This window comes from Heptranchias perlo, chromosome 24 (genome assembly GCF_035084215.1).
Source record: "Heptranchias perlo isolate sHepPer1 chromosome 24, sHepPer1.hap1, whole genome shotgun sequence".
In the NCBI taxonomy this organism is placed as follows: domain Eukaryota; kingdom Metazoa; phylum Chordata; class Chondrichthyes; order Hexanchiformes; family Hexanchidae; genus Heptranchias; species Heptranchias perlo.
The window spans coordinates 31612856-31639143 of record NC_090348.1 but is presented as its reverse complement, the minus strand read 5'-3'; the positions used below and the strand labels follow the sequence as shown (position 1 = coordinate 31639143).

Here is a 26288-nt window from a genome sequence, read left to right as displayed (position 1 = left end):
CTTGAGGGAGAGGAGGGTATTTGTTTTCTAAACCTATTATTACTGTTATTGATTTCTGCACCTTTGCCCTGAGTGGTTGATCTTCAGAATTCAACTAATTAGTATTGATAACGCTATCAAAATTGCTAATGTTGTTATCAGTTGCAATCCGTATTTTAGAGGCAAGATAATTTGTGCAATTACAAGTGAAACAAAGGACAAGAAGTAGCTGTTGTGAAGATACATTTTCAACACAACAGGAGAATGGACTGAAAGAAAATATTGTTTTTATAATATAAAACATTAGAATATATAACAGCATAAATTAAAATTTCACACTAAGTCAAACTAGGTTTTTTGATGAAGTAATCTTCCTTTAAACCTTAAATGTATTTAAAAAATGATGCTTTTAGATGTTAAATTATTCAAGAAATTTACAATAGTGTTTTTCCCCTCCTTCCTGAAAAGGAATTGTTATGTGTTACTGAAGCTGACTCTTCTTCATTGCATCTGCATTTCGATGGAATTATCCCGTGTTATACTTGTATATTGGAGAGGGGGTTGAAGTGGGTTGCTTTAAGTTCCAGAAATAAATTTTCACAGCAAAACCCATGTAAATATGCAGACTGCTCATTGTGGAACTCAGATTATAAAGTCTATTTTGTCAACTTAGCCAGCTGGGAATAGAACGATTCGTGTTGGGGATCAGACAGCATTATGAATTCATCACACCCATATTTGGGAGCAGAGTGATCAGGGCAACAAACATTGCACATGGAATGGTCAGGAGATCACTGTATTAAAATAATTAATTCTTATTTGCTAAGGTTTCCCAATTGGCCATATAAAATGCCACTCCATTTTAATGTGTCCTTTCTTATTTGTTACCTAAGTACCCTTGTGCTTTAGCATTTTACTCTGTCCATGTGCTATACAAGAGATGCTTCTTTGAAGACTAATTGCAATTTAATATCTTCAGCAGTGATCTCATTTGCATTTATAGAAGTAGCTCGCTGGAATAATAACACTTCTAATGTTGCTGCTTTCAATTTGTAAATGGACAGACTCTTAATTTTAAATTATAGAAGAAACTATTTTTAATACCAATAACAATTTTGTAATTCCTTAGTTATCCATTCCTTTATCTAGCTTTATCTTTGCCAGGTTTCTCAATGAAAATTAAGGGATCATGCCAAAGAGGTCCAGGTTCTCGATTTGTCCATGGTTGTTTGTCAATGCTTGTAGTACATGTAGCGAACAGTAATCAAGTTTATAACTGGGTGTAGTTTCCCTTCTCTCCTCTGGTCTGCGCACCTTCAGATTTAATAATCCATGATTACTGGATCCTTCTGCAAAGGAGCCAACCCAAATGCTCTCAAAACTCATCCTAGTTGCCACAGGTGACAAGAAATGATGGGGCTCGTCATCTGTCTCAGACAATTTAAATACTTAGCAATAAAACTTCCTCAAAAGTACTAAGGGATCTATTTGAAAATGTGTTATTTTCAGATCATCAATTTCTTTCTACAATTAAAATGCACTGAAGGTTTTTGTAGAATATGGGTTGATCTCCTAAAGCATTACACATGGAGAGTCAAGAGCAAGTGTAGTCCTCAGATGAAGTGGGTGAAAGGTGGCGTACCATGTGCGGAGACACAATGCAGTCCCTGTTTTGAAGTGGTACAATTCTATGGGTGCCAGGATATGGCCAACTATGCATCAATGATACTGCTGTTGTAAATTGAATATGACACATGGACAAAAAAAGACTATTGACTGTATATGTCATGGATGGCCCGGCAGCTCTAAACACTGGTAACATCCATCAAATATGCCTGCCACGACAAGTAATGTCAGCTCAGTAGCCATTTGCATACCAAAATTAGTCTATAGGAGATCCACCCTGAACTCTGCTGTTGGTAAACCTGTCTTTGCCTATTCAGATGAAGTTGTTGCTCCAGATGTTTACATGGCATGTACCTCTTCACAAAAAGTTACAGTGATGGCAATAAAGTTGACTAGTGTGGAAGAATTCAGTGTGTACTTAGGTTAAACAAAAGCAAGATCACCCTTTGGGATACTTCAGCTGGCAATGACATATAATATTGAGGTAAATTTGAGAGGCTTTGCTGCTGGCAGAATCCCTCGTAGCCACGAGTTTGTGTCAGAGATAGGGTAACAACATTATCACACCAACTTTCCGATCTGCCCTCGCCACGAAACAGGCTTTGCACTGGAAATGGAGCCTTATAAAATTGCCGTTATAAATTCCACCTGCTGTTGAAGTATCCATCAAACTGTGCCGTTTGAGCAAGGTATATTAACGTATACCACTATGAGGAGCTACTGTTCACCCCAGCACCAGAATTACTGATCTTGTGGTGTTTCCACAACCTACCACTTTAACACAGGAAATAATGGATGTAAAATATAGTTTGTGTGGCTTGTTGCCAGCTGATATTTTAAGAATCACAGTTCTGAAGATGGGCATTTCTCTGGGTATACCTTTCACTTTATCAAATACTGCGGATGCTGGAAATCTGAAATAAAAACAGAAAATGCTGGAGAAGCTCAGCAAGTCAGGCAGCATCGGTGAAGAAAGAAACAGAGTTAACGTTTCAGGTCGAAGATCTTCTGACAAGAGGTCTTCGACCTGAAACGTTAACTCTGTTTCTTTTTCCACCGATGCTGCCTGACTTGCTGGGCTTCTCCAGCATTTTCTGTTTTTTATTATACCTTTCATTGTGGTTGTTTTGGAGGAGGCAAAGGAAGATTTGAAGAGGCTTTACATGTGAGGTGGTCTTGCTGCACCCACCATTACCCGATGACGTGTATCTGCCTTTGCCACTATACTTTTTTTTATTATTCGTTCATGGGATGTGGCCGTCGCTGGCAAGGCCAACATTTATTGCCCATCCCTAATTGCCCTTGAGAAGGTGGTGGTGAGCCGCCTTCTTGAACCGCTGCAATCCATGTGGTGAAGGTTCTCCCACAGTGCTGTTAGGTAGGGAGTTCCAGGATTTTGATCCAGCGACGATTCACTAGAGAGGAGTCATGGAAGTATGCTATCTCGTGAAGCCAGAATTTCGGACAAGTTCCACATCAGGGATGGCTCTGCCGATAGCTACCAAGTTGACCAGATCCTTGAACTTTTACACTACTGGACCCTTTGAAACAACAGCAGGTGATACATTCGCAACAGCAGTACAACAATGCATGAAGCAGGTGACAGATGTCTTATTTGTCTGGGCTGTCTTTATCACTTTCCTCAAGGAAGCAGCTAGAAGCACAAGAGAGCACTGCACTTTTTCTGTGTGGCCGGTTTTCCCCCAAGTATGGGTCATAGTTGTTGACATGTATGTGGCCATACAGGCCTTAACCCCTGATAGCACAGCTTTCTAAAAGAAAAAGGCTGTACAAAAAGTTCCACTCCATTAATGTGCAGCTGGCCTATGTCTATGATTATGCACATGAATGTCCACTACCACGGTATCAGTCTTGACACCTTCATTTGATGACAATCTACTGTAGTACCTTGGACCTTAACTTGTGGGGGCTGGAAGAATGGACAGATGCCTCTTCGAGGACCAATGGTATCTCTGTCAGCTCAGGCTCATAACTTCTCTGAGATAGCCATGAACAAGAGCTGAGAAGCAATATAATGAGTCACATGCAACAGCCAGGATCACGGTTGAACACTCCATAGGAATTTTAAAACAAAGCTTTGAATGTTAGGACAAATTGGGGGATGTTGGTTTCTAGCTGTGATGAGGTATCAAAGATCATTGTAGTCTGTTGTTTGTTGCACCTACAATGGAGCAGGTGGAAGAGAAAGTCCACTCAACCATTGGCAGAACAGGTTACTGAGAGATGTGGTTGACTCATAACTGCCCTCTGAAGTGGCCAAACAAGCCATTCAGTTGTATCAAAGTGCTACAACGAATAGCAAGAATAAAACTGGGTGGACCACTTGGCTGCGACCTAGGAATCGGATCAGTACACGACAAAGGCAATCCTAGCCCAATCTGCAGCTCTCCGGCTCAATGATAATGAGGCCTAAGGCCCAATATTAAGTGCGCCTTGGGCCCATCCATTCAGGCGCAGGGATTGATCCCTTTTGTCCGTAAAGCTAAGTGCAACAGTTGAACTGTTGTAAAAAGTTTAATTTTTTTGAGTTTTTGATTAAAGCTTTTATATAAATCAATAAAGTGCTTGTGGCATTTTTCCCTGAGATCCTGTTCTAAAAGTATTTTATATTTTGGTGGATGAAAGGATGTCAGCTCAGATTGTTTTTGTCGAGTCTGACAAACCAGCTTCGCCTGAGGAGGCAGCAGCTGTTATGCAAGTCAGGAGGAAAACACTCTTGGGGAAACAGAACTGCTTGGTAACATGTTCGGTGTGTGCCTTTTTCCAGCAGCTTGTTTTTTGTTCTGGTAGAATTCAGCAGTTAAAGAACATAGATATTCAATGATCTAAACCAAGTGAACATGTTACCCATCTAATTAGTCATTCTTTATCTTAATCCCATTTTTGAATCATTGATTTGCTCAATGCTGATCCTGATGCTTCTCTGCTTCATTTTTTTTTACAAGCAGCATCAATCAGCAAGTCATGTGATGTGCCTCCTAACCCACATCTCCACTCAAAGCACTTACTCCCACCCAGCCCACTAGTTTTCCTCTCTCCCCGTGCATGCTACTGCAGCTCTCAGCTGGCCTCTTCCAAACCAGCCCAGCCTCTCCCTGCCCAACCCTATTACCCACCTCCAACCCAGCACCTGATAGCTGCCATCTTGTTGAATGCCCTAGCCTTCAAAAATGATTTTTTTTTTTATTCGTTCATGGGATGTGGGCGTCGCTGGCGAGGCCAGCATTTATTGCCCATCCCTAATTGCCCTTGAGAAGGTGGTAGTGAGCCGCCTTCTTGAACCGCTGCAGTCCGTGTGGTGAAGGTTCTCCCACACTGCTTTTAGGTAGGGAGTTCCAGGATTTTGACCCAGCAACGATGAAGTCGGGATGGTGTGTGACTTGGAGGGGAACATGGAGGTGGTGTTGTTCCCATGTGCCTACTGCTCTTATCCTTCTAGGTGGTAGAAGTCGCGGGTTTGGGAGGTGCTGTCGAAGAAGCCTTGGCGAGTTGCTGCAGTGCATCCTGTGGATGGTACACATTGCAGCCACGGTGCGCCAGTGGTGAAGGGAGTGAATGTTTAGGGTGGTGGATGGGGTGCCAATCAAGCGGGCTGCTTTGTCCTGGAGCTTCTTGAGTGTTGTTGGAGCTGCACTCATCCAGGCAAGTGGAGAGTATTCCATCACACACCTGACTTGTGCCTTGTAGATGGTGGAAAGGCTTTGGGGAGTCAGGAGGTGAGTCACTCGCCACAGAATACCCAGCCTCTGACCTGCTCTTGTAGCCACAGTATTTATATGGCTGGTCCAGTTAAGTTTCTGGTCAATGGTGACCCCCAGGATGTTGATGGTGGGGGATTCGGTGATGGTAATGCTATTGAATGTCAAGGGGAGGTGGTTAAACTCTCTCTTGTTGGAGATGGTCATTGCCTGGCACTTATCTGGCGCGAATGTTACTTGCCACTTATGAGCCCAAGCCTGGATGTTGTCCATTTCTTGCTGCATGCGGGCTCAGACTGCTTCATTATTTGAGGGGTTGCGAATGGAACGGAACACTGTGCAATCATCAGCGAACATCCCCATTTCTGACCTTATGATGGAGGGAACGTCATTGATGAAGCAGCTGAAGATGGTTGGGCCTAGGACACTGCCTTGAGGAACTCCTACAGCCTCCAACAACCACTACCATCTTCCTTTGTGCTAGGTATGACTCCAGCCACTGGAGAGTTTTCCCCCTCATTCCCATTGATTTCAGTTTTACTAGGGCTCCTTGGTGCCACACTCGGTCAAATGCTGCCTTGATGTCAAGGGCAGCCACTCTCACCTCACCTCTGGAATTCAGCTCTTTTGTCCATGTTTGGACCAAGACTGTAATGAGGTCTGGAGCCGAGTGATCCTGGCGGAACCCAAACTGAACATCGGTGAGTAGGTTATGGAGGATATAAATTTGGTACATCAGTGAAAGAACATAAATGAGACACATACAGAGAGAGTGGGAGGCATGCATAAGAGAGAGAAGTGACAGAGGGCCAATTTGCAGAAAAAAAGGTGTATGAAAAGGTCTGAGACAATGGAAAAACATGGACAGCAACAAAAGAAAATGTGTGAGCCATACAAAGAGAAAGAGAGAGACAGAAAAAGTACGAGACAAACAGAATGACAGGGAGTGGGAAATAAAGAATTAGTGAGAGAAAAGCAGAGATAAAGGGGTGGATTTTCAACTCGCCACCCATTGTGGACTGGCACTCATTATAGAAATCACCCGATTTTCATTTCCATTATTACAGAAAGAAAGAAACAGATTTTTTAACCTTTAGTTTTGTATATTAAGCATTGGTGCAGGAGGGAGGGTTCAGATTCCAGGGGCATTGGGATCAATTCTGGGGCAGGAGGGATCTGTTCAAGATGGACGGGTTGCACCTCAACAGAGCTGGGACCAATGTCCTTGCGGGGAGATTACTAGTGCTGTGGGGGACAGTTTAAACTAATTTGGTGGGGGGATGGGCACCAGGATGAAACATTAGAGAGGAGAAACAAGGTTCACAGAGGACTGGGAGGGACAAGTAGTACCAAAGTAAAGAATAGTTTAGAAATAGGAGGGATCAGACAGGGGGCAAATGCGAGGCAATCTAAGATTAGATTGGAGTACATGTGTGTAAATGCATGTAGTGTGGTGAATAAGGTTGGTGAGCTGCAGGCTCAAGTCGCCACATGGGTCTATGATATAGTGGCAGTAACAGAGACCTGGCTCAAAGAAGGGGATGATCGGGTACTTAGGGCCCGATATTAGGAGGGAGGCGGGTTGGCAGTGGGGGGGTCGACTGGGCGCGTGGGTAACGCGCCCAGTGAAATCAGTGGGTTTGGCACGCGATCGTAAGTAAATTGAAGCCACTTACCTTGGCTTCCGGGTTTCACGCTGGAAAGCTACGCTGCGGGCGGACTGTGCACCCGCATCATAGGCTGTCAGCTGGAGGAGCCCTATTTAAAGGGACAGTCCTCCACTGACTGATGCTGCAGAAAATAGGCAAAATTACAGCATGGAGCAGCCCAGGGGGAAAGCTGCTCCCAGGTTTAATGATGCCTCATTCCAGGTCTTACTGGATGGGGTGAGGAGGAGGAGGAGGGAGATCTTCCACCCGGCAGACGGGAGGAAGTGGGCCTGCCTCTGCCACCACTAAGGCATGGCTCAAGATGGCAGAGGAGGTCACCAGCACCACCAACATATCACGCACCTGCATACAGTGCAGGAGGTGCTTCAATGACCTAACCAAGTCAGCCGAAGTGAGTACTCTTATGCATTCCCCTACACTCCGTCTGCCATATCACCGCCCCCACCCCATATCTCCTTCCGCACTGCCAACACTACTCTATCACATCACTCCTCACACCCACAGAACCCTCATCCTCATCTTACCTGCACTTACTCACCTCGCCAGTACTCATCCCACCACTAGCACTCAACCCAATCCTCATACAATCTCTTGGCTCTATCTCATACTCACCCTCTCATGCATCTCTTTCACGGTCAGCCTCACCCAACCTGCCACTACCTGTGCTGCAGCCACAGGGCATGCATCACGTATGTGTAGTCGGAAGCGTAGGGCGAGCATGAAGGGGATGCACAAGGGTGTTTGAGGATTTCTCATGGTTTTTACTTATATTTGATTTCTGATCAACTCACGTTACATATTATATTGTCACCACTACTGCCACGTTTTGGCCATTCTTGACTGGCTTGTGCAATAAGGCCCTTTCATGAGGTTCTCCATGAACACCCTTGATGCCACCCATTGGGTCACCCTACAGTGGGTGTATGTGTAGTTGCACGACTACTTTGCGCAGGTGCCTGTTGCGCGGCACTGTGTTGTGTAGCTCCATGTGGCGGAGGTGGACGGCGTGCCTGGTGAGGCTGGTAATGTTGCTCCTCCTCCAATGATGTGATGAATGCAGCTAGGGAACCCCCCCCCCCAATCCTGACAGTGTGAGTGTGAGGGGGTCCGCAAAGTAGGTAAATGTGTTTGGACAGCAGAGTTTAGGGAATGATGTAATAATTTTGAGTGTGGAGACAACGGTGTGGCAGTCAAAACTTTGTCTGGGTTGACAGAGTGCCCTGCTGCAATGAATGAGGTATTCCCCCCAACTGTCAAGGAATCTTGTGCATCTCCCAATGGCTGCTGACTGAAACACGTCTGCAACAACAGGGAGTGTTTCCCACAGCATGGGAAACACGCTGAGGAGAGTCCAAAATCACATCCCTGCTAAAATCTCTTCCCAATGAGGTCTGTCAACGACCTCAAGTACCTCCCTAACTATCTAAACTGTCATCCCACTGGCTTTAATTGCCGGTGGGATTCCCGCATGCGGGGGCTGCGTGTGCACCGATTTGCATCATTGTGGAACCCGGAAGTGGGCGGGTTGGAGCCGGGCTCCAGACCCCCTCCGGGATTCCCCAATTTTAGGACCCCCCCCCCCCCCCGGCCACGAATGCACCCACTCGGCCGTCCTAAGATTGATCCCTTAATATTCCTGGCTACAGGATATTCAGGAAAGGGAAGGATTGAAAGGGGGGTGGGGGGAGGTGGCAGTATTGATCAAAGAAACTATTATAGCACTGGAAAGGGATGATGCAGTTGAGGGGTCAAAGACAAAATCTATTTGGTTAGAAATAAGGAACAGTAGTGTACAATAGTGCTCTTAATGCTAAAGGGATCAAGGGATATGGGGAGAAAGCGGGAACAGGGTACTGAGTTAGATGATCAGCCATGATCATTTTGAATGGCGGAGCAGGCCCGAAGGGCCGAATGGCCTACTCCTGCTCCTATTTTCTATGTTTCTATACTATAGGCCACTAAATAGTGGGAAGGAAATAGAGGAGAACATTTGCAGGCAAATTACAGAATGATGCAAGAACTATAAAGTAGTGATAATGGGGAACTTCAATTATCCCAACATCGACTGAAACAGTAACAGTGTAAAGGGCAAAGATGGGGAGGAATTCCTGAAAGGTGTTCAAGAGAAATTTCTGGAACAGTGTGTTTCCGGCCCAACCAGGAAGGAAACAGTTCTGGATCTAGTTCTGGGGAATGAAGTGAGGTGGGTGGAGCATGTTTCAGTGGGGGAGCATTTGGGGAACTGTGATCATAATATCATTAGGTTTAGAATAGTTATGGAAAAGGACAAGGAACAATCAAATGTGCAAATGCTTAACTGGAGGAGGGCAAATTTCAATGAGTTAAAAAGGCACCTTCTCCAGTTGGATTGGAATCAAAAATTGTTAGACAAAACAGTATTTGAACAATGGGAGGCCTTCAAGGAGGAGTTGGTTTGGGTACAGAGTGGACACATCCCTATGAGGGGGAAAGGAAAGGCATCCAAAGCTAGAGCTCCCTGGATGTCTAAAGATATAGAGATTAAAAGGAAACAGAAAAAGGAGGCTTATGACGAATGTAAGGTTTATAATACAGTAGAGAACCAGACTGAACACAGAAAATACAGAGGAGATCTAAAAAAGGGAATAAGAGGGGCAAAGAGAGAGTATGAGAATAGATTAGCGGCTAATATAAAGGGAACCCAAAAGTCTTTTATAAATATATAAATAGTAAAAGCGTAATCAAAGGAAGAGTGGGACCGATTAGGGACAAAAAAGGAAATCTTCTTGTGGAGGCAGAGGGCATGGCTGAGGTACTAACTGAAAACTTTGCATCAGTCTTCACAGAGAAGAGGATGCTGCCATTGTAGCAGTAAAGGAGGAGGTAGTAGTGATATTGGATAGGATAAAAATAGATAAAGAGGAGGTACTTAAAAGATTGGCAGTACTCAAAGTGGAAAAGTTATCTGGTCCAGATGGGATGCATCCTAGGAAACTGAGGGAAGTAAGGGTGGAAATTGCGGAGACTTTGGCCACAATCTTCCAATCCTCCTTAGATATGGGGACGGTACTGGAGGATTGCAAATGTTACACCCCTGTTCAAAAAAGGGGAGAGGGATAAATCGGTAAGTACAGGCCAGTCAGCCTAACAACAGTGGTGGGGAAACTTTTAGGACAAAATAAATTGGCACTTGGAAAAGTATGGGCTAATAAAAAGCATGGAATTGTTGAAGGAAAGTCGTGTTTTACTAACTTGATTGAGTTCTTTGATGAAATAATGGGGAGAGTTGATGAGGGTAGTACGGTTGATGTTGTATATATGGACTTTCAAAAGGCATTTGATAAAGTACCATATAATAGACTTGTTAGTAAAATTAAAGCCCATGGGATTAAAGGGACAGTGGCAGCATAGATACAAAATTGGCAAGGATTCAGAAAGCAGAGAATAATGGTGAACGATTGTTTTTCAGACTGGAGGGAAGTATACAGTGGTGTTCCCCAGGGGTCAGTATTAGGACCACTGCTCTTTTTGATATCTATTAATGACTTGGACTTGGGGCTATAGAGGGTATAATTTCAAAGTTTGCAGATGACACGAAACTAGGATAGTAATAGACTTTAGGAGGACATAGACAGACTGATGAAATGGGCAGGTGAAAATTAATGCAGAGAATTGTGAAGTGATACATTTTGGTAAGAGGAATGAGAAGAGGCATTATAAACTAAATGGTACAATGTTAAAGGGGGTGCAGGAACAGAGAGACCTGAGGGTACACACACACAAATCTTTGAAGCTGGCAGGACAAGTTGAGAAGACTGTTAAAAAAGTATATGGGATCCTGGGCTTTATTAATAGAGGCATAGAGTAGAAAAGCAAGGAAGTTATGCTAAACCTTTATAAAACACTGGTTAGGCAGCAGCTGGAGTATTGTGTTCAATTCTGGGCTCCACACTTTTGGAAGGATGTCAAGGCCTTAGAAAGGGTGCAGAAGAGATTTTCTAGAATGGTGCCAGGGATGAGGGACTTCAGTTATGTGGAGAGATTGGAGAAGCTGGGATTGTTCTCCTTAGAACAGAGGAGGTTAAGGGGAGATTTGATGGAGGTGTTCAAAATCATGAACGACCTTGACAGAGTAAATAAGGGGAAACCATTTCCGGTGGCAGAAGGGTCGGTAACCAGAGGACACAGATTTAAGGTGATCGGCAAAAGAGCCAGAGGCGACATGAGGAAACATTTTTTTATACAGCAAGTTCTAATTATCTGGAATGCACTGCCTGAAAGGGTGGTGGAAGCAGATTCAATAGTAACTTTCAAAAGGGAATTGAATAAATACTTCAAGGGAACAAATTTACAGGACTATGGGAAAAGAGCAGAGGAATGGAACTAATTGGATAGCTCTTTCAAGGAGCCTGCACAGGCACGATGGGCCAAATGGCCTCCTCCTGTGCTGTACCTACTATGATACTATGATATTAGCCATGTTGTGGGAGATAAACTAGTATTTTTTTTAGTATTTTTGAATTCAAAAAGCATTATGAAGAACTATGTTATGGTCAGTCATACCACAGGTTTCATTTGTTCTTTGGCATCCTGGCATCAGATGTCTTGTATTTTCCTGCAGTGACATGATGCAATTCCATGATGTCATGAATGGGGGAATTTGGTATATTTATCTACGTGTCTAGATTTGGTACATATATATATATATATATAGATATACACAGACAAAATGCAGATGCGGATAAAACATCGAAGTAAGGAATGACTGAGAGACATGACAGATTGTTTTTATTATTATTAATGAACAGTGATCTCCATTCTAAAATTAATTCAGACAAATATAGTTCTCCTTTAATTGTCTACTAATGAGACTGATTTTAATTGGAGTACAGTTTGCAGTCCACATATTGGAGCATTTGCTAGGTGTAGTGAAGTCATACCTTCACATGCTCCTTATAATTGTAAACAATTTTACAACACCAAGTTATAGTCCCAACAATTTTATTTTTAATCCCACAAGCTTTCGGAGGCTTCCTCCTTCCTCAGGTGGTGTGGAAGGAGGAAGCCTCCGAAAGCTTGTGGGATTAAAAATAAAATTGTTGGACTATAACTTGGTGTTGTAAAATTGTTTACAATTGTCAACCCCAGTCCATCACCGGCATCTCCACATCATGCTCCTTATAAACATGCTTATGATTTCACTTGCAGAATTATGACCCCTTTCTATTCCTGTGAAATACATACTTCTTGTTTTTCATCTAAAGAGGCCCAATTAACACTTCATTGTTCATTGCAGTCCAATCTAATTAATTTTTGTACAACAGTGTACATCTGTAATTGCCCACCCATATATGTGCACAGCTATTCAAAATTCAGTTATACAATAACAGGGTTTATTTTTAAGTTCTGCTTTTTTATGGACTGATGTCCAACTAAACCAGCAACTGGGCAGTATGCACCCATGACTTTGTCAATGCTGCTCTTAAGCTGACCATTAGGAGGTACACAAAAGTGTCAAAGGTGGCATATCCTCAGCTTTCTTTCTTTCCATACAGAGAAGTATTTAACCTCCATTCATTGCCTAACCCCCTGCCTCAATCGCACAGTTGAGATCAGACAGACATCATATGAAGACAGGCACTAAATTGTACCAAACAGGACTGAAGCACCCTGCCCATCCAAACTACGTCCCAATGCTCTGCCTTTCCGCAGTTCCCACTCGACTTCCTAAATTCCCCAACTCTCCCTAATTCAGTGGTTTATGCATATGAGGGACTACAGACACAAAATTATATTTAGTTTTCTACCCCCATGTCATTGCACTGCTGCTCCACCCATTAATGTCGATAGGACTACAGAGTATTACGATTGTTTGCTCTTATCTAACAAAATGTGGGCTGTTTTTATATGAGGTGATCGGCGAGCAGAGAGTGCCAGCTGCCTGCCCATTGTGACCGCCATAAAGCCCGAGCCATTGCCCCAACCCTCATTTACATGCAGCTGGTGAGCTGCGGGCAGCACCCCAGCGCTATGAAGCAACTCGCCAGCTGGGGAGGGAGGGAAATTTACACAGAGCCAGCCAACATTTGGAGCCAGGTGGGGGGGGAGACAATTCCAGGAGGTTGGGTGGGGGGCCTCACATGAGCCTCCAGGGGGCTGGAGTTTTTTTTCTGGGCCCAGGAGAAGCATTCCTTTAAAGACCGCTGCTTAGGCCACTCAGTGCCGGCACAAATGGACAGAACATGCTCCTCCCATTTGTATCTCAAAATTGCAATTGGGATCCTATGTACATGATAGGACCCCGATTTGCATATTACAAGTGGCCACCTGCCTGAAGCAGGCGGGCATTCTGACTGCCCACCTCCGGACTTTACCCAAAATGATGGTGGCCAGAGCGCCAACAGAAGCGGGACGGTAAGTGACCAATGCCATTTTCAGGCCACTACCACCCTGTTTACGGCAGGCAGGGGCACAAAGAATCTGTCCCAATGTTTCTTGCTGGATATTTTCCTCTGGAATGGGTTCACCCCCAGAGGTGGGACAGGATGGGACTTCTGCCCAATCCCACCGTGGTGCTGACCCATCTCCCTGGAAAGGGGTTCATTGGAGATGCAGGGCAGGCAGCTGGTAGTATCTGTGTCACATAGAGGAAGCCTACAACTGCAAACTCAGTGGCACCAGAACGAGCAGATGGCTGGATTAAAGGGGGAAGAGTGAATCATAGGTTGTATTAAAAAAAATTAAAAGATAAGTTCTTCATGGGCCCTCCAAGAACAAGTATAGGGTCAAAAGAGAGAGAGAGAGATGACCACTACTAGGCCCTTTCTCTCCAACAAACTTTCTGTCACTGCCCTATCATGTATTGCTGCCCCTCTCCTGCCGTTGCTGGGGTTGGCAGTACTTCAGGTGGGAGGCAGCAAAATCTGCCAGTTTCCATGACCCTACACCCTCCCCCCACTCCTCTACCATCATTTAAATGCGACTGGGCAGTTGAAGATCAGGCAGCAAGTACTCTGCTAGGGTAGGGGGGGAGAGGAGGAACAGTTCCAGCGATAGTTACAGAGGCAGGGATCCAGCGGTTGGCCTCCCTGCCCATTTTTCCTCCATTTTCCTCCACTATACCACCCAATTTCAAAATCCAGCCCTGTGCCTCGATGAATTTGAATTATTTTGCTGTTTCTAATGCTTCTGAAAACTCGATATCCTATTAATTAGTGTTACCAACTTAACAAGTGCATCTGAAATTGCTCACTCCTTTAATGGAGTCCATTAATCAGATTAAAATAAGTGGATTAACAATTTCACTAAAGTAGGAGAGAGAAGATTTCAGATGACAACTCACTTATATCAGAAATAGGCTTATATAACTGCATTGTGTCAGTTCATGTGGTTTAGAGAACTATAGGACTTGATAACAAAAATGCAGGTTTACGATTAAGTCATTTAAACCATTGTAAACATTTTACTTCCCAGAGGCACCAATGTATATTTATGCTCAGCATGTTTCTATTCAAAGATTATGTAGTTTACATATACAGTATGAAATGTTTTTTATTCAAACCACACTATTTTTGAAATGCTTGATTCATTGAACGATACGGCACAGAAGGAGGCCATTCGGCCCATCGTGCCTGTACTGGCTCTTTGGTAGAGCTATCCAATTAGTCCCACTCCTCTGCTCTTTCCCCATAGACCTGCAATTTTTTTCCCTTCAAGTATTTATCCAATTCCCTTTTGAAAGTTACTGTTGAATCTGCTTCCACCACCCTTTTAGGCAGTGCACTTCAGATCACAATAACTCGCTGCGTAATTTTTTTCTTCCTCATGTCGCCTCTGGTTCTTTTGCCAATCACCTTAAAGCTGTGTCCTTTGGTTACCAACCCTCCTGCCACTGGAAACAGTTTCTCCTTATTTACTCTATCAAATCTCCTCTTAATCTTCTCTGCTGTAAGGAGAACAACCCCAGCTTCTCCAGTCTCTCCACATAACAAGTCCCTCATCCCTGGTACCATTCTAATAAATCTCTTCTGCACCACATATTCAAGAGTATATGGGAATCTCACTTAAAAATGATCAGTTATTTAATTTTCCCCAAAAAAAGACCAGTCCTCTAAAGAAAAGGTCTAAGACTTTCATTGTAAGCTAGTAAATAGTTTACAAGCTCAATATTTCTAATCACAGTCTGAACAATTGGTTTAGACTGCACACTGGTAGTTGTCAATGATTTTTATTTTGCCTCAACAGGGTAACATTTGAAATAAATAGGATTGCATAGTGGGTTTTTTTCCCAGAGAGTGAAAAATAGAATAGAGAAAGACATTTACTAGAATGGAGCTCAGTGTGTGAGCAAAAAAATAACTTTAAAAAATCTTCGTTAACTGTACAGTGTTGGGCAAAAGTTCACAAAAATGGGCTCCATTTATACATTTCAAAATATTGTGGTGCTGTTTGCTTTAAAAACTATTTTTATTTGACAAAGCATAAACATTTCCATCATTTTTGTTTTCTAAAAGTTCAAGAACAAAATCCTAACCTTAAAACCTACATCTTTAATTGCATCGTCAGCCACTTTCCCTAAATCCTCTCCCTTTTCTTGCATTGCCTGTGAAACACTTTGGAATATTCACTATGTTGACAGCACTATATAAGTGAAAGTTGTAGTTGTAGGAATACACAAGAACATACGCTGTTTTCAAATTATAAACTGAAGAGCAATCAAAATTCTGATTTATTATTTTTGTAGAGTCAATAATAATATAAAGTGCTTCAAGTTAGCAAAACGGCTTTTCATAAATTTGCGGTACTAAATTCTATAAACTGGAACTGAAGTTGTAACGAGCATTTCATGAAATGTAAAACCTCGATTCATTCATAGAGTATTGAGTCATTCAAATGCAAATTAGAGAGATTTCTTTCAGAAAATAACATTTTGGGATACAGCATATGAGTATTTTGAGACATGATGTGTGGTAAGGTGTAGCATGCTTGGGAGGAAAAAGGTGACTTAGGACCTATGGTTCCCAAAGCTCTCCACCACTGGGGTTTTCCTCGGTCTGTTGTAGACTAATTGATAGAGATTGATTGCTATGATTAGTCAACAACTCCATTATCGTTGTATCAGCATAATAAAAGGCAAACTAGATGGGCCTTGGTCTTTTCTCGTCCTTGCTAAATTCCTTGCTGAACTCTTTCTACAGGAGTCTTTTAAAATGGCTCAATTAAATGTTAAAATCCCAGCTTTCTATGCAAACTATCAACTACATGTTGTAAAATACTTGATATCTCAAAAACAATAGTTATTCAGTTTCAATTGATGTGTCAATTGGTCTTGTCCCAAATATCAGAAAGGTTACAATGCTATTCGTAGAACAGACTTAAAATTTAAAATCGCATCATATTTTAGATTTTGATGCTGAAGTTCTAGATTATGATTGGGAATAAAGATGTAACCACTGCTTTTGAACTCTGTGTTTGAATACAAAGGAGTCTAAACCAGCTGAGTTGATATATTGATTTTTGCTTCACATGTGACAGTAGGCCTTCAGAGTTGGAACCTCAGGGTTCTTTTGGCCACAGCCACAGTTTTAAAATCTGTTCTGTAGGATCCCTTTTTATATATAACAGGTGGCATAACAACAGGGTGTAACAGTGAGCAAATGTGATGAAGATAGATGTCTCTATGACCATAGAAAGACTCAAGAGAAATTGTCCCAGGTACAAATGTGCAAGTCATAAGTTTCTCATAGCCTACCGGGATGCTTCAGGTGTTCTGATTCAGCAGATAACGTTGACCGCATTTGAACTGCGTGTCCAAGAAATAGAAAAGAATTGTATGTAGATAGAGCCAAGCAATTACCACAGGCTGCATGGCACTTGAATTTCCCCCATGTTTGTTTGTGGTGAGTTATGTCAATTTTCAGCCAGGCCACTAGGCAGATCATATCTCAAGATAGCAAAATAAGTTTGCCTAGTTTGACTTCTTCTAAGCATACCTGCTGTCAACTGATCGCAGCCTAGCACGGGCAGTACCCGTGGGAATATCAGTGTCTGAAATCAGCTGAAAAGATTTTGTGAACATAGCTAATGCAAAAGAAATATGGGAAGATTTGTGCAATTGATGATGATAAAATCTACAATAAACCCTCTTTGTGGTCCTCTGTTTGCAAGTTATTCAAAAACTGCCTTTCAATTAAAGGTGTGTGATATAAAGCGTGTTTTATAAGCTGTCTCGTATGTTATGCTGGCAGGCTATTGTATTTGGAAAAAAAAGAAAATGCAAGATAGACTATACCAGTATGGAAAAGATAGTCTTCTTTGTAAATGCATATTTATTGTAATTTTTATTTTGCCATTTATTTTGTGCAGCACTCAATGTTTTTGGCCATAATTACCGACCCTTTCTATTGACTCGCTAACATTACTGTAAGTGCAAGTTGGAGTATCAGTTGTTTTGCTTAACCTTTACCGCTTTTTCTTGTCTTTGACCATTCTCTGAAAAATTTGAAATGTGTTTTGATTTAATATGTAAAAGTACTAAAAAAAAATTGCATGTTTGCTGTGTTTCAAAAAGATTTTCCCTAGGTTTGCTGTGAAACAACTCTTTAACCCATTAAAGTGTTTTAGCTATTAATGTCTTCCAAATTTAGTTAGACATTTTGGATGCTGCAACGTATTTCTTTGGCACACTCCACAGTATTGTGGTATTTCTAAAGAGATGGTTTTCAGCAGCAATCATTTCCATATCCGCTAAATATATTAGTGCCCACTAACTGAAATAATAAACTGCTGCTCTGGGCAGTGCTTCACACTGTTTACCATTATAGATTATGACAGGCTTTTATGGGATGGAGAGTTAATTGAAGATGAAGTGATTTCTTTAGGATTAAAAGAATTGGATGATTCTCATATATAGCCAATACTGTACTTGTGAGCTTTTTGACTGTCTCACTCTGTGTTTTTTGTTTGGTAGGAATGCAAGTTCTTGAATGGAATGGAATTCCTTTGACTGGTAAAACCTATGAGGAAGTACAGTGCATCATTGGTGTACCAATTGGGGAAGCTGAAATATGTGTAAGACTGTGAGTTTTTCCCCACCTTTCTGTTTACCATTCAAACTTCATGCCTTTTATTTTATATCATGTTAAGGTGAAACCTTTATAAAACTCCTTGTTACATGAGACCGCTATAATTTCCCATAATTGGTGTGCATTAAAATACAAAGGAATATTACAATACTAGTGAGATGCCTTTTTATTTCAGCTGTTCCTTCAATAAGGAAAAATTACATTTAGTATCAATAATTGTGCATATTATTCTCTTAGCTTAAAACTATACATTCTTCCCAAAGTAAGTATCAGTACCTCAATGTTTATTTTGTCTCAGGCCTAAATCCTCATCATGAATACGATAAAGATGTTGATATACAAAGAGTGTTCATGAAACATACTAACAACAATTGAGCATTTCAAAGAAAACCTCAACCTAAGTTATTACTGAGGGTGAGGTTAAAAGATGTTTTTCTATAATTATGACAGCTAACAAAAACTGAAAGAAAAATCAACAACCATAGAAAGCATTTTAAATGGATCTATCTGCCCATATTGAATTATCTCATCTCCCATAATTTTCTTCCTTTGCCTCCTATACTGAAAAGAGCAACTCATTCTGGAGTGTGATTCCATATACCAATGACTTTCCCTCAAATGGTCATTGCGTGAGCCTGCAGTCAGGGCTAGTTAGACACTTGACAATGGCACCAATGACAACACAACCCCTCTCCCTCCCTCTGCCTTTCCCTCTACCACAACTTGCGGATACTGAAGCCAGATATAAATGGATAGATTTTTGGGGGAATCAAGGGATATGGGGATAGAGCAGGAAAGTGGAGTTGAGGTAAACAATCAGCCATGATCTTATTGAATGACGGAGCAGGCTTGAGGGGCCGCATGGCCTACTCCTGCTACTGTTACTTATGTTCTTATAGCAATTCCCAGTGAGACTGGTTAAATCAGCAAAGTTCAAGGATGAAATTTGGGAACCTCCAGGTCTGTGTTGCTTAGTACTATGCCATGGTATTTGTTTATCTGTTTATTGGAGAATAGGGGGAGGGCTGGCTGCTTCACCATCTCAAGAACAAGCCAATGGCCCAAGTCCTGCTGGAAAAATAACGTCGTTATTAATGCACAAATCGGCCAGCAAGTTCAGGCAAAGAAGAGATATGCCATGAGTTGCGAATCGCCATAACTTGCTGGTCGATTTATGCCGCTCTGCTGTTTGCCTCGCACGAACGGCATCTCGCCCTAAGCCTCCCCGTTATTTTTAAGAACTTGCTGGATTTGCACATTCAACTCAAATTAAACTCGCCGCAGAAAGTTAGAGCTCGTACTTAACAGCGTAAGTACCCTTTTAACGACGTGATAATTGTTAATGCAATGCCAATCAATCTCTCCAGCCCAGAAAGGGAACTATTTAAACTGTTGAGTCTCATTCCTGCATGTAGTAAATTAATTTTAAAATTTTTAATGTTTTTCTTACTCTTCCTTTCTGTCTCTTTTTTTCTCTCTCTCTCTCAATCCAATCTTTCTTTCCGTCTTTATTTCTCTTTCCATATCTGATTTGACTCTAATTCAGCCATTCTAATTCACCCTCCTTCTCTGTTGTTCCTCTGTTTCTTTCTCAATCCTTAAATCTCATAGGTTAAAGAGCTAGACTGTTGGTCCCGCCGTTCACTACGTTTCAGACGGCCCATTGCCCTCGCCACACCGTTATCAGCTCGCACTTCCAGCAAGTTACAGGGCAAAAGTTTTCACGCGGAAGGGTGCAGGGAAAATCTAACTAACGGCATGCACCGCGAGATGCCCTGCTCCAGCAAGATTTGGGCCATTATTTCTGCTCCCCAATTTTCTACAATATATGAATTAAAGCAATAACTTCTAACATGAGCAGCATTTTACAGCTAGAGACCACTATTAATGGGCCATAATAGTAAAGGTCTTTCAGCTCATTTACAGTTGTAATTAAAATACAAATCACTTTGCATTTGCAGTAGAGAAATCAATGACCATTGACCTTTATTGATACATGGTTAATTACTGTTTGAATTGACTGGTATAAAATCTAATGCATTATAATAATGGTTCAAACTTGTTCAGATAATAAAGATTTCACTTTAAACAAACCCATCCATTAGCTGTTTGGCACTACACTACAGCCAGTTTATTGGTGCATCGGTAATGGAGGATGCCTGGAAACTGCCCTTGTATCATTAACCACTGCTCATATTATCTTTGCGATTAAATAGTAAAATGCTAATGGGGCTATTTACAGTGATCTGAAAATTCTATTAATATTTTCCTTTAGGGACCTCAACATGCTATCCGATTCGGAGAACCTCCAGCATTTGGAGTTGCACGACCAAGCAAAGGCTGGTAGGAAAAATTACAAGTGTTTATGCTAAGTAAAATATCTGTTATTAAACTGTAAAGACTAAACATCAGCTGAAATATAATGTCTGAAATTATCGTGAACAGTAAGTATGCTTTAATATTGAACAGATGTGGGCTGGTTTGGTGATGCAGTATGTTGGTTAACTAACACCTAATGCAACAAGCGGTAGACTGCAGGTTTGCTGCCATGATCTCCCACATGGTTTAAGCTGAGCTATCTAGTATTGGCAGGTCAAAGAGCAAGTTTGCCAGTCCACCCAGTTGTCCCGAGAACACTGTATGGATCCCAAAGGAGAGAAGCGTTACATTATGAAAAGGAGGAGACTTAGTGATGTAGTGGAGGTGATGAATAAATGGAGGTGATGATAAATATAAGAATGTAGGTAGCATAAAGGTTCACTGAGTCCATCCTGCTCATTTAGTCATCCAGATCATGTTCCCAGACCTCATCTAACAATGACTAAATAGGTACAGTCTATTCTTGCTTTCTGATAACGGTACTGATGGCCTAAAGCACTGGCTCCCATAAAATATAATAAAACCACCCCAGGGCACACACAGAGTGTCATCAGAGTGATTAATAAGGGGTATGGCAGGTGAAATCCATGAGGTCAAAAATACCATAGAAAAATTAAAATGTTTCCAAATCATTACAGATTTTCTGATTTTCTTTTTTGAGAGAAAGGTTGAGCATGTGAGTATGCAGTACTGGAGTAACAGAAAATTACTCTTAAATACAAAGTAGCACATAACTTTTCTTCAATTCCATTATGTATAATAATTAAGGAATAACAACTTTGGAAGAAATAGACTTTGTAAGAAATAATTTGCATTCTTTCACCAAATCAAGTTAAAAGAAATCATCCATGAAATTATATAATTGGCCCTAATATGGTCTTAATACATTTTCCTTTCGACAGTGTTGAACTATACTATTTTCATGCTCATTATAAATGAGTGCAATCAGACGTGCATAACATAAGTACTGCTTTAGGGAACATTCCTTTCATCCAGACTGATTCTGTTAATATAATCATTCCGTGATTGCACTTTGTTAGGATAAAAATAAAAATGATTGCAATCGCCCCGAAATTCCTCTCAACCCAGTTGTGCCGAGTCTCTGCTCTTTCCAGACTGGTTGCCTTGTAAGGAGTGCAGCCTCTGTTCTTTACAAGGCAAATGACAGCCAGAGGACGGAGCCAGAGGTTGGGACACCCTAAGCTGGAAAGTCCCCGCTCCTGAGCTTCAGTCGGGACCCAGCATTGTACTGGCAGCTGGTATGCCAAATGAGTAAAAGAGTACCAGCCTCCAGAAGGGCATTTTTAGGCCTCACTAATGGGGCCAGGCCGGGCAAGCAGCCTGAATTCCCGAAAAGGTAAAATATTTTTTGGGGTTAAAAATTTTCAAAGGTCAGTCCCCTTGCTCAGCATAATGGCCGGCCTTGAGAGGGGAGGGGAGAGGGAGATGGAGAGGGAGGGCTGGGCAACCAACCACGCACAAGACTTTCTATCAATTTTGAGCAGGTGTGACCGAATTGGTGCTTGCACCCACCTGACCCTTGCAAAGGAGATGCCCTAATGCTGAGCCTGCAATCTCCAACAGCTTGAGCGCTGGGGGGCATTGCTGGGCACAATCTGAAGAATTTTGGGGCCTGTATCTGCCATATTTAGAACTGTAACATTTTCACTGACAAACTATCAATTGGGATAATGGTAAATGATTGAAATTTTGGTGCAGCTATTCAACCAATCGTGCCTGTGCCAGTGCTAGCTCCCCTACCAGAGCTAGCAAAGGCCTGAGGCCTACAATTCACCCAAGGTGCTCGTTGAGCACAAAAGGAGCTGGCAGCCAGCACACATGTTACGCTCTTTTGGCCCTCAAGTTCTTTTGAAATGAGGCAGGCACCCACCCCACAATGCAGCTGGAGTGCCTCAGCAGTACTCCAGCCTCACAGTAACTGTTTGGAGGGACCATTATAAGCTAATGCCATTTGTTCCTGCTGCAATACACCCAGCCACACAGTCACTTTAAATGTGCACAGACACATAACACAAACATATTCATACAGAAACAGTTGCAGCCATTCCTTCTAATAAGTACTTGCCTATTAACTATTGAGAACATTGGAACTGACCAGTCTTCCACAAAAAGGCTACTCTGACAGCAAGGTTTTGCCTCTGCTCTTAAGGTTATTTTATGAAATGATGGCCCAGGATGTGGCATTCATTATATTGATTACAGTCCTTTACAGTCTGTGTTTTAGATTCAAAGGCAAACTACCCAGTAACAAAACATTACTCAATATTTCTCTTGAATTTCCTGCCCCAAAATATGTGTTTTTAGTTGTTTCTTAAAACTGCGCTCAAAGTACTCTCTAATTTATTTAGGGTCTCAGCTAGTAGTGGCATCAGTATTCATTTAGATTTATGGGTAGTGTGAGAACATTAAGAACTGCTACTTCATGTGCAGAGGAAATCCTATGTAAATATAATTTTCACTTTTGGGTGACAAGGAAATTCTTGCTCCTCACAATTAATTGCTTTAGCCAAAGAAACATTCTGGAATCACTACACTTCTGGTTTCTGTCACTAGCTGAGGCTGCAGGAATATAAGTTGCAGAAGCATCACTGCCATTTTGTATGTGATTACATTGGGTTTTCTTTTCTTTCTCTTAAGCAATGTTTTCAATATTTTTTTTCAGGAGAAAAGCAAAAGTCTCCAGGAGTTGACCCTAAACAGCTGGCTGCTGAACTACAGAAGGTGTCTCAGCAGGCACCTTCTGTGGTTACCTCAGCCACAGAAAAAGGACCCCACACCCATTCAGGAACTACATCAGCTACCTCTAGTGCTGTCCCCAGCCCTGGGCAGCCTGGTTCACCTTCAGTTAGCAAAAAACGACACAGCAGCAAGGTGAGCAGATGCTGTCAAACGATAAGCTTGCTTGCTAATACCGAAAGCAAACTCAATTTACCAATGAAACATGTTTTACAGGAATCAGACATTAGACTGGTTGAATTCAATAAAATATAGTTTATAAGTTATACATCTACAAAAAAAAGTTTACTGAAGTGAAATAAAATATCTAGTAATTCATTAAAGGAATATATTTTGCTGTCAGCAAAAAGTTAATGGGCTCACTCTGTTTAGAGATCAGGCATTAAAGAACAAAAAAATCTAGCAGTGGAAACTACATCTATAATGAGAAGTAAACCAAAAAACAAGGCCAAATTTAGGTTTTAGACCATGATGTCGATGTAATCATCCACAATAAGCTCATGGATGGCAAGGGCCTTGATCAGGGAACATAATGGCCCAGAATATACTGTGAAAGTAACGGTGAGGCTAACCGCTTACCGTTATTTATGCACAAATCGGACAGCAACTTCCGGCGAGCGCACGTGCGCAGTTAATCACGAAAATCCGGAAGTTGCTGTCTGAGATGCGCGGCCCCTCCATCAGCTTCGCGAAAACGGCATCTCACTGTCTGACTCACCATTCCAATACACTGAATGGCATAAAGTTCCTATACTTACATGGTAGATACAGACTAAACTCGCCACAAAAAGTTAGGGCTTGTCCGTTCCAGTCTAAGTACCCTTTTAACAACGTGATAAGTCTTAATTGCTGCCAAACAATGTCTCTGGCACTGAAAATTAACATGTACAAGTGTGCAGTCTCATTCTTTCAGCTTTTAATTGTTGTTAGAGATTATTTTTAAAAATTTAAATAACATTTTTTTTTACTTTTTCTTTCTGTCTCTTTTTCTCTCTCTCTTAATTCAATCTTTCTTTCCCTCTCTTTATTTCACTTTCTGTACCTGATTTGACATTGAATTCACGATTCTAACTTACACTTCCTGGTTCAGACTCTGCGCTGCTCATTAACGATTCTTCAATCTGATTGGTTTCGGAGATGCACAGTTGCTTGCCCTGTTCACACAGGTCCCAGATGCCCTGTAGAGGGCGCCACGCTGTTTGGATCTCTAACTTACAGCAACTTTCAGCGCAAAAGCTCATAAAAAGTCTATGGGCGTTGCCGCTCACAGTAAATTCATACCCAGCTGTTGACGACATGAAACTCTTCAATCAGTCTCGCATGGGATCCATTTACCTCCCTACCCTCCCTTCCCACCTATCTAGTTCAAATGATTCTCCATAGCTGCCTTAATGTTCCTTATAAACCAATAATGATTTCAATATACTACATAGTAATAGATAATAAATTAACAGATTTACAAAATATTAATTGATTCCCGAAAATATTATTTTTATTCTCTTTCAAGAGAACCTGTTTTTTCAAAATGAAATGATTTGACATTGTCAGGCGTTATTGTTTATTTTTCTGTTGGTCCTTCCAAGTGAGTAGAGATGTAGAGCATGATTTTAGTATGGCGGTGGGAACTCAGCGAGTAGGTGAATAATCACGCGGGAATCCCGGAAATAATTTTAGAGCGTTGGATTGAGCGATCACAGCTCAATTGAAAGCACTTAATTTTACTACGACTCCCTGGCCCAGGAGAGGGATGATGACAAAAGGGGACGTGGAAGTGCAGACTCCACTCAAAGCACTCCCACCTCTCACCTGTTGCCCCCCCCCCCCCCACCACAACCAGTACCTGCAATGTTGCTTCGCTGTCCAGATGGCCGAGTCTGCCCCGGAACAGGTGCAGGTGGAGCAGTCTTTGGCGGGGCCCTCACGGGCTCCTAAACCCAGAGGTCATAGGCCAAGAACATCTCAGTAGTCTGGGCAGATATCTGAGCAATCTGCCACTACCTCTGCTGAAGCCTCAGGGGACGCATCATGTAGAAGCGGTAGGAAGAGAAAGGCTAAGCAATTGTAATTCACCAAGGGTATGCACAAGGGTGTTTGACGAAATGTCATGTTGTTAATTTATATCTTTTTAGTAATGTCACATTAAATTTAATAATTATCACCACCACCGCCACGTCTTGGCCATTATTGAGGCCCTTTTGTGAATTCGCCCTTTCATGTGCTTCGTCGTGAATGCCAATACATGATGCCACCCATTGGTTGCTTGTGCAATGGGTGGTTGAAGGACTGTTTTGTGCAAACCGGAGGGAGGAGGGCGTTGGTGGTGATGGTTGTTCCAGGCGGCCTGAGTATTTCAAAGTCTTCAATTTGCACATCTCAACATGAGAACCTGTTAGAGATTAGGGCATCCCTGGCATCATGGGCAGCCATGTGCACTGCTGCACTAGCGATAGGTTCTCCATCTTCATTTTCTTCGTCCCCATCCTCCACCTCATATTCATCCTCATCCTCCTCCTCTTCTTCAATGTTGCCAGCAGATGAGGATGCTTCATGAGTGCATTCGACCTCCTGAAGCGCATCTTCGATATTCCTATGGCTTGCTCAGTGACAGACCTGGTGATGATGTGGCTCTGGTTGTACCACTGTTATGCCCCGTTGATGGGGTTTCTCACGTGTGTCATGAGCCACGCCTGCAGTGGGTATCTCTCATCTCCAAGGAGCCAGCCCTTAAGTCTGTCTTCTGGATGGAAGAGGTCTGGAATGTTGGACTCACGCAAAAATAATGAATTATGGCAGCTGCTAGGGAATCTGTCACACACCTGCAGAAATCTCTCCTGGTGGTTGCACACCACCTGTGCATTGATGGATTGATATCCCTTTCGATTTATGAACAGTCCAGGCTCATGTGGAGGTCTTCGGATTGCTAGATGTGCGCAATCAATTGCACCCTACACCCGTGGGAAGCCAGCCAGGGAGTTGGCCATTGACCAGAAACCTAACTGGACCAGCCATATAAATACTGTGGCTACGAGAGCAGGTCAGAGGCTGGGTATTCTGCGGCGAGTGACTCACCTCCTGACTCCCCAAAGCCTTTCCAC

At 42.3% G+C, this 26288-nt stretch overlaps 1 protein-coding gene across 1 annotated transcript in view; it reads left to right on the top strand.

Moving 5' to 3' along the window:
- The window catches only part of pcloa (piccolo presynaptic cytomatrix protein a), a 428697-nt gene that overhangs the window by 318913 nt on the left and 83496 nt on the right, over positions 1-26288 (top strand). Inside the window, exons 12-14 of the mRNA XM_068005288.1 lie at positions 17943-18051; positions 20333-20400; positions 23120-23328. Of these exons, the coding sequence (XP_067861389.1) occupies positions 17943-18051; positions 20333-20400; positions 23120-23328 (386 nt within the window). The remainder of the gene's footprint in view (positions 1-17942; positions 18052-20332; positions 20401-23119; positions 23329-26288) is intronic.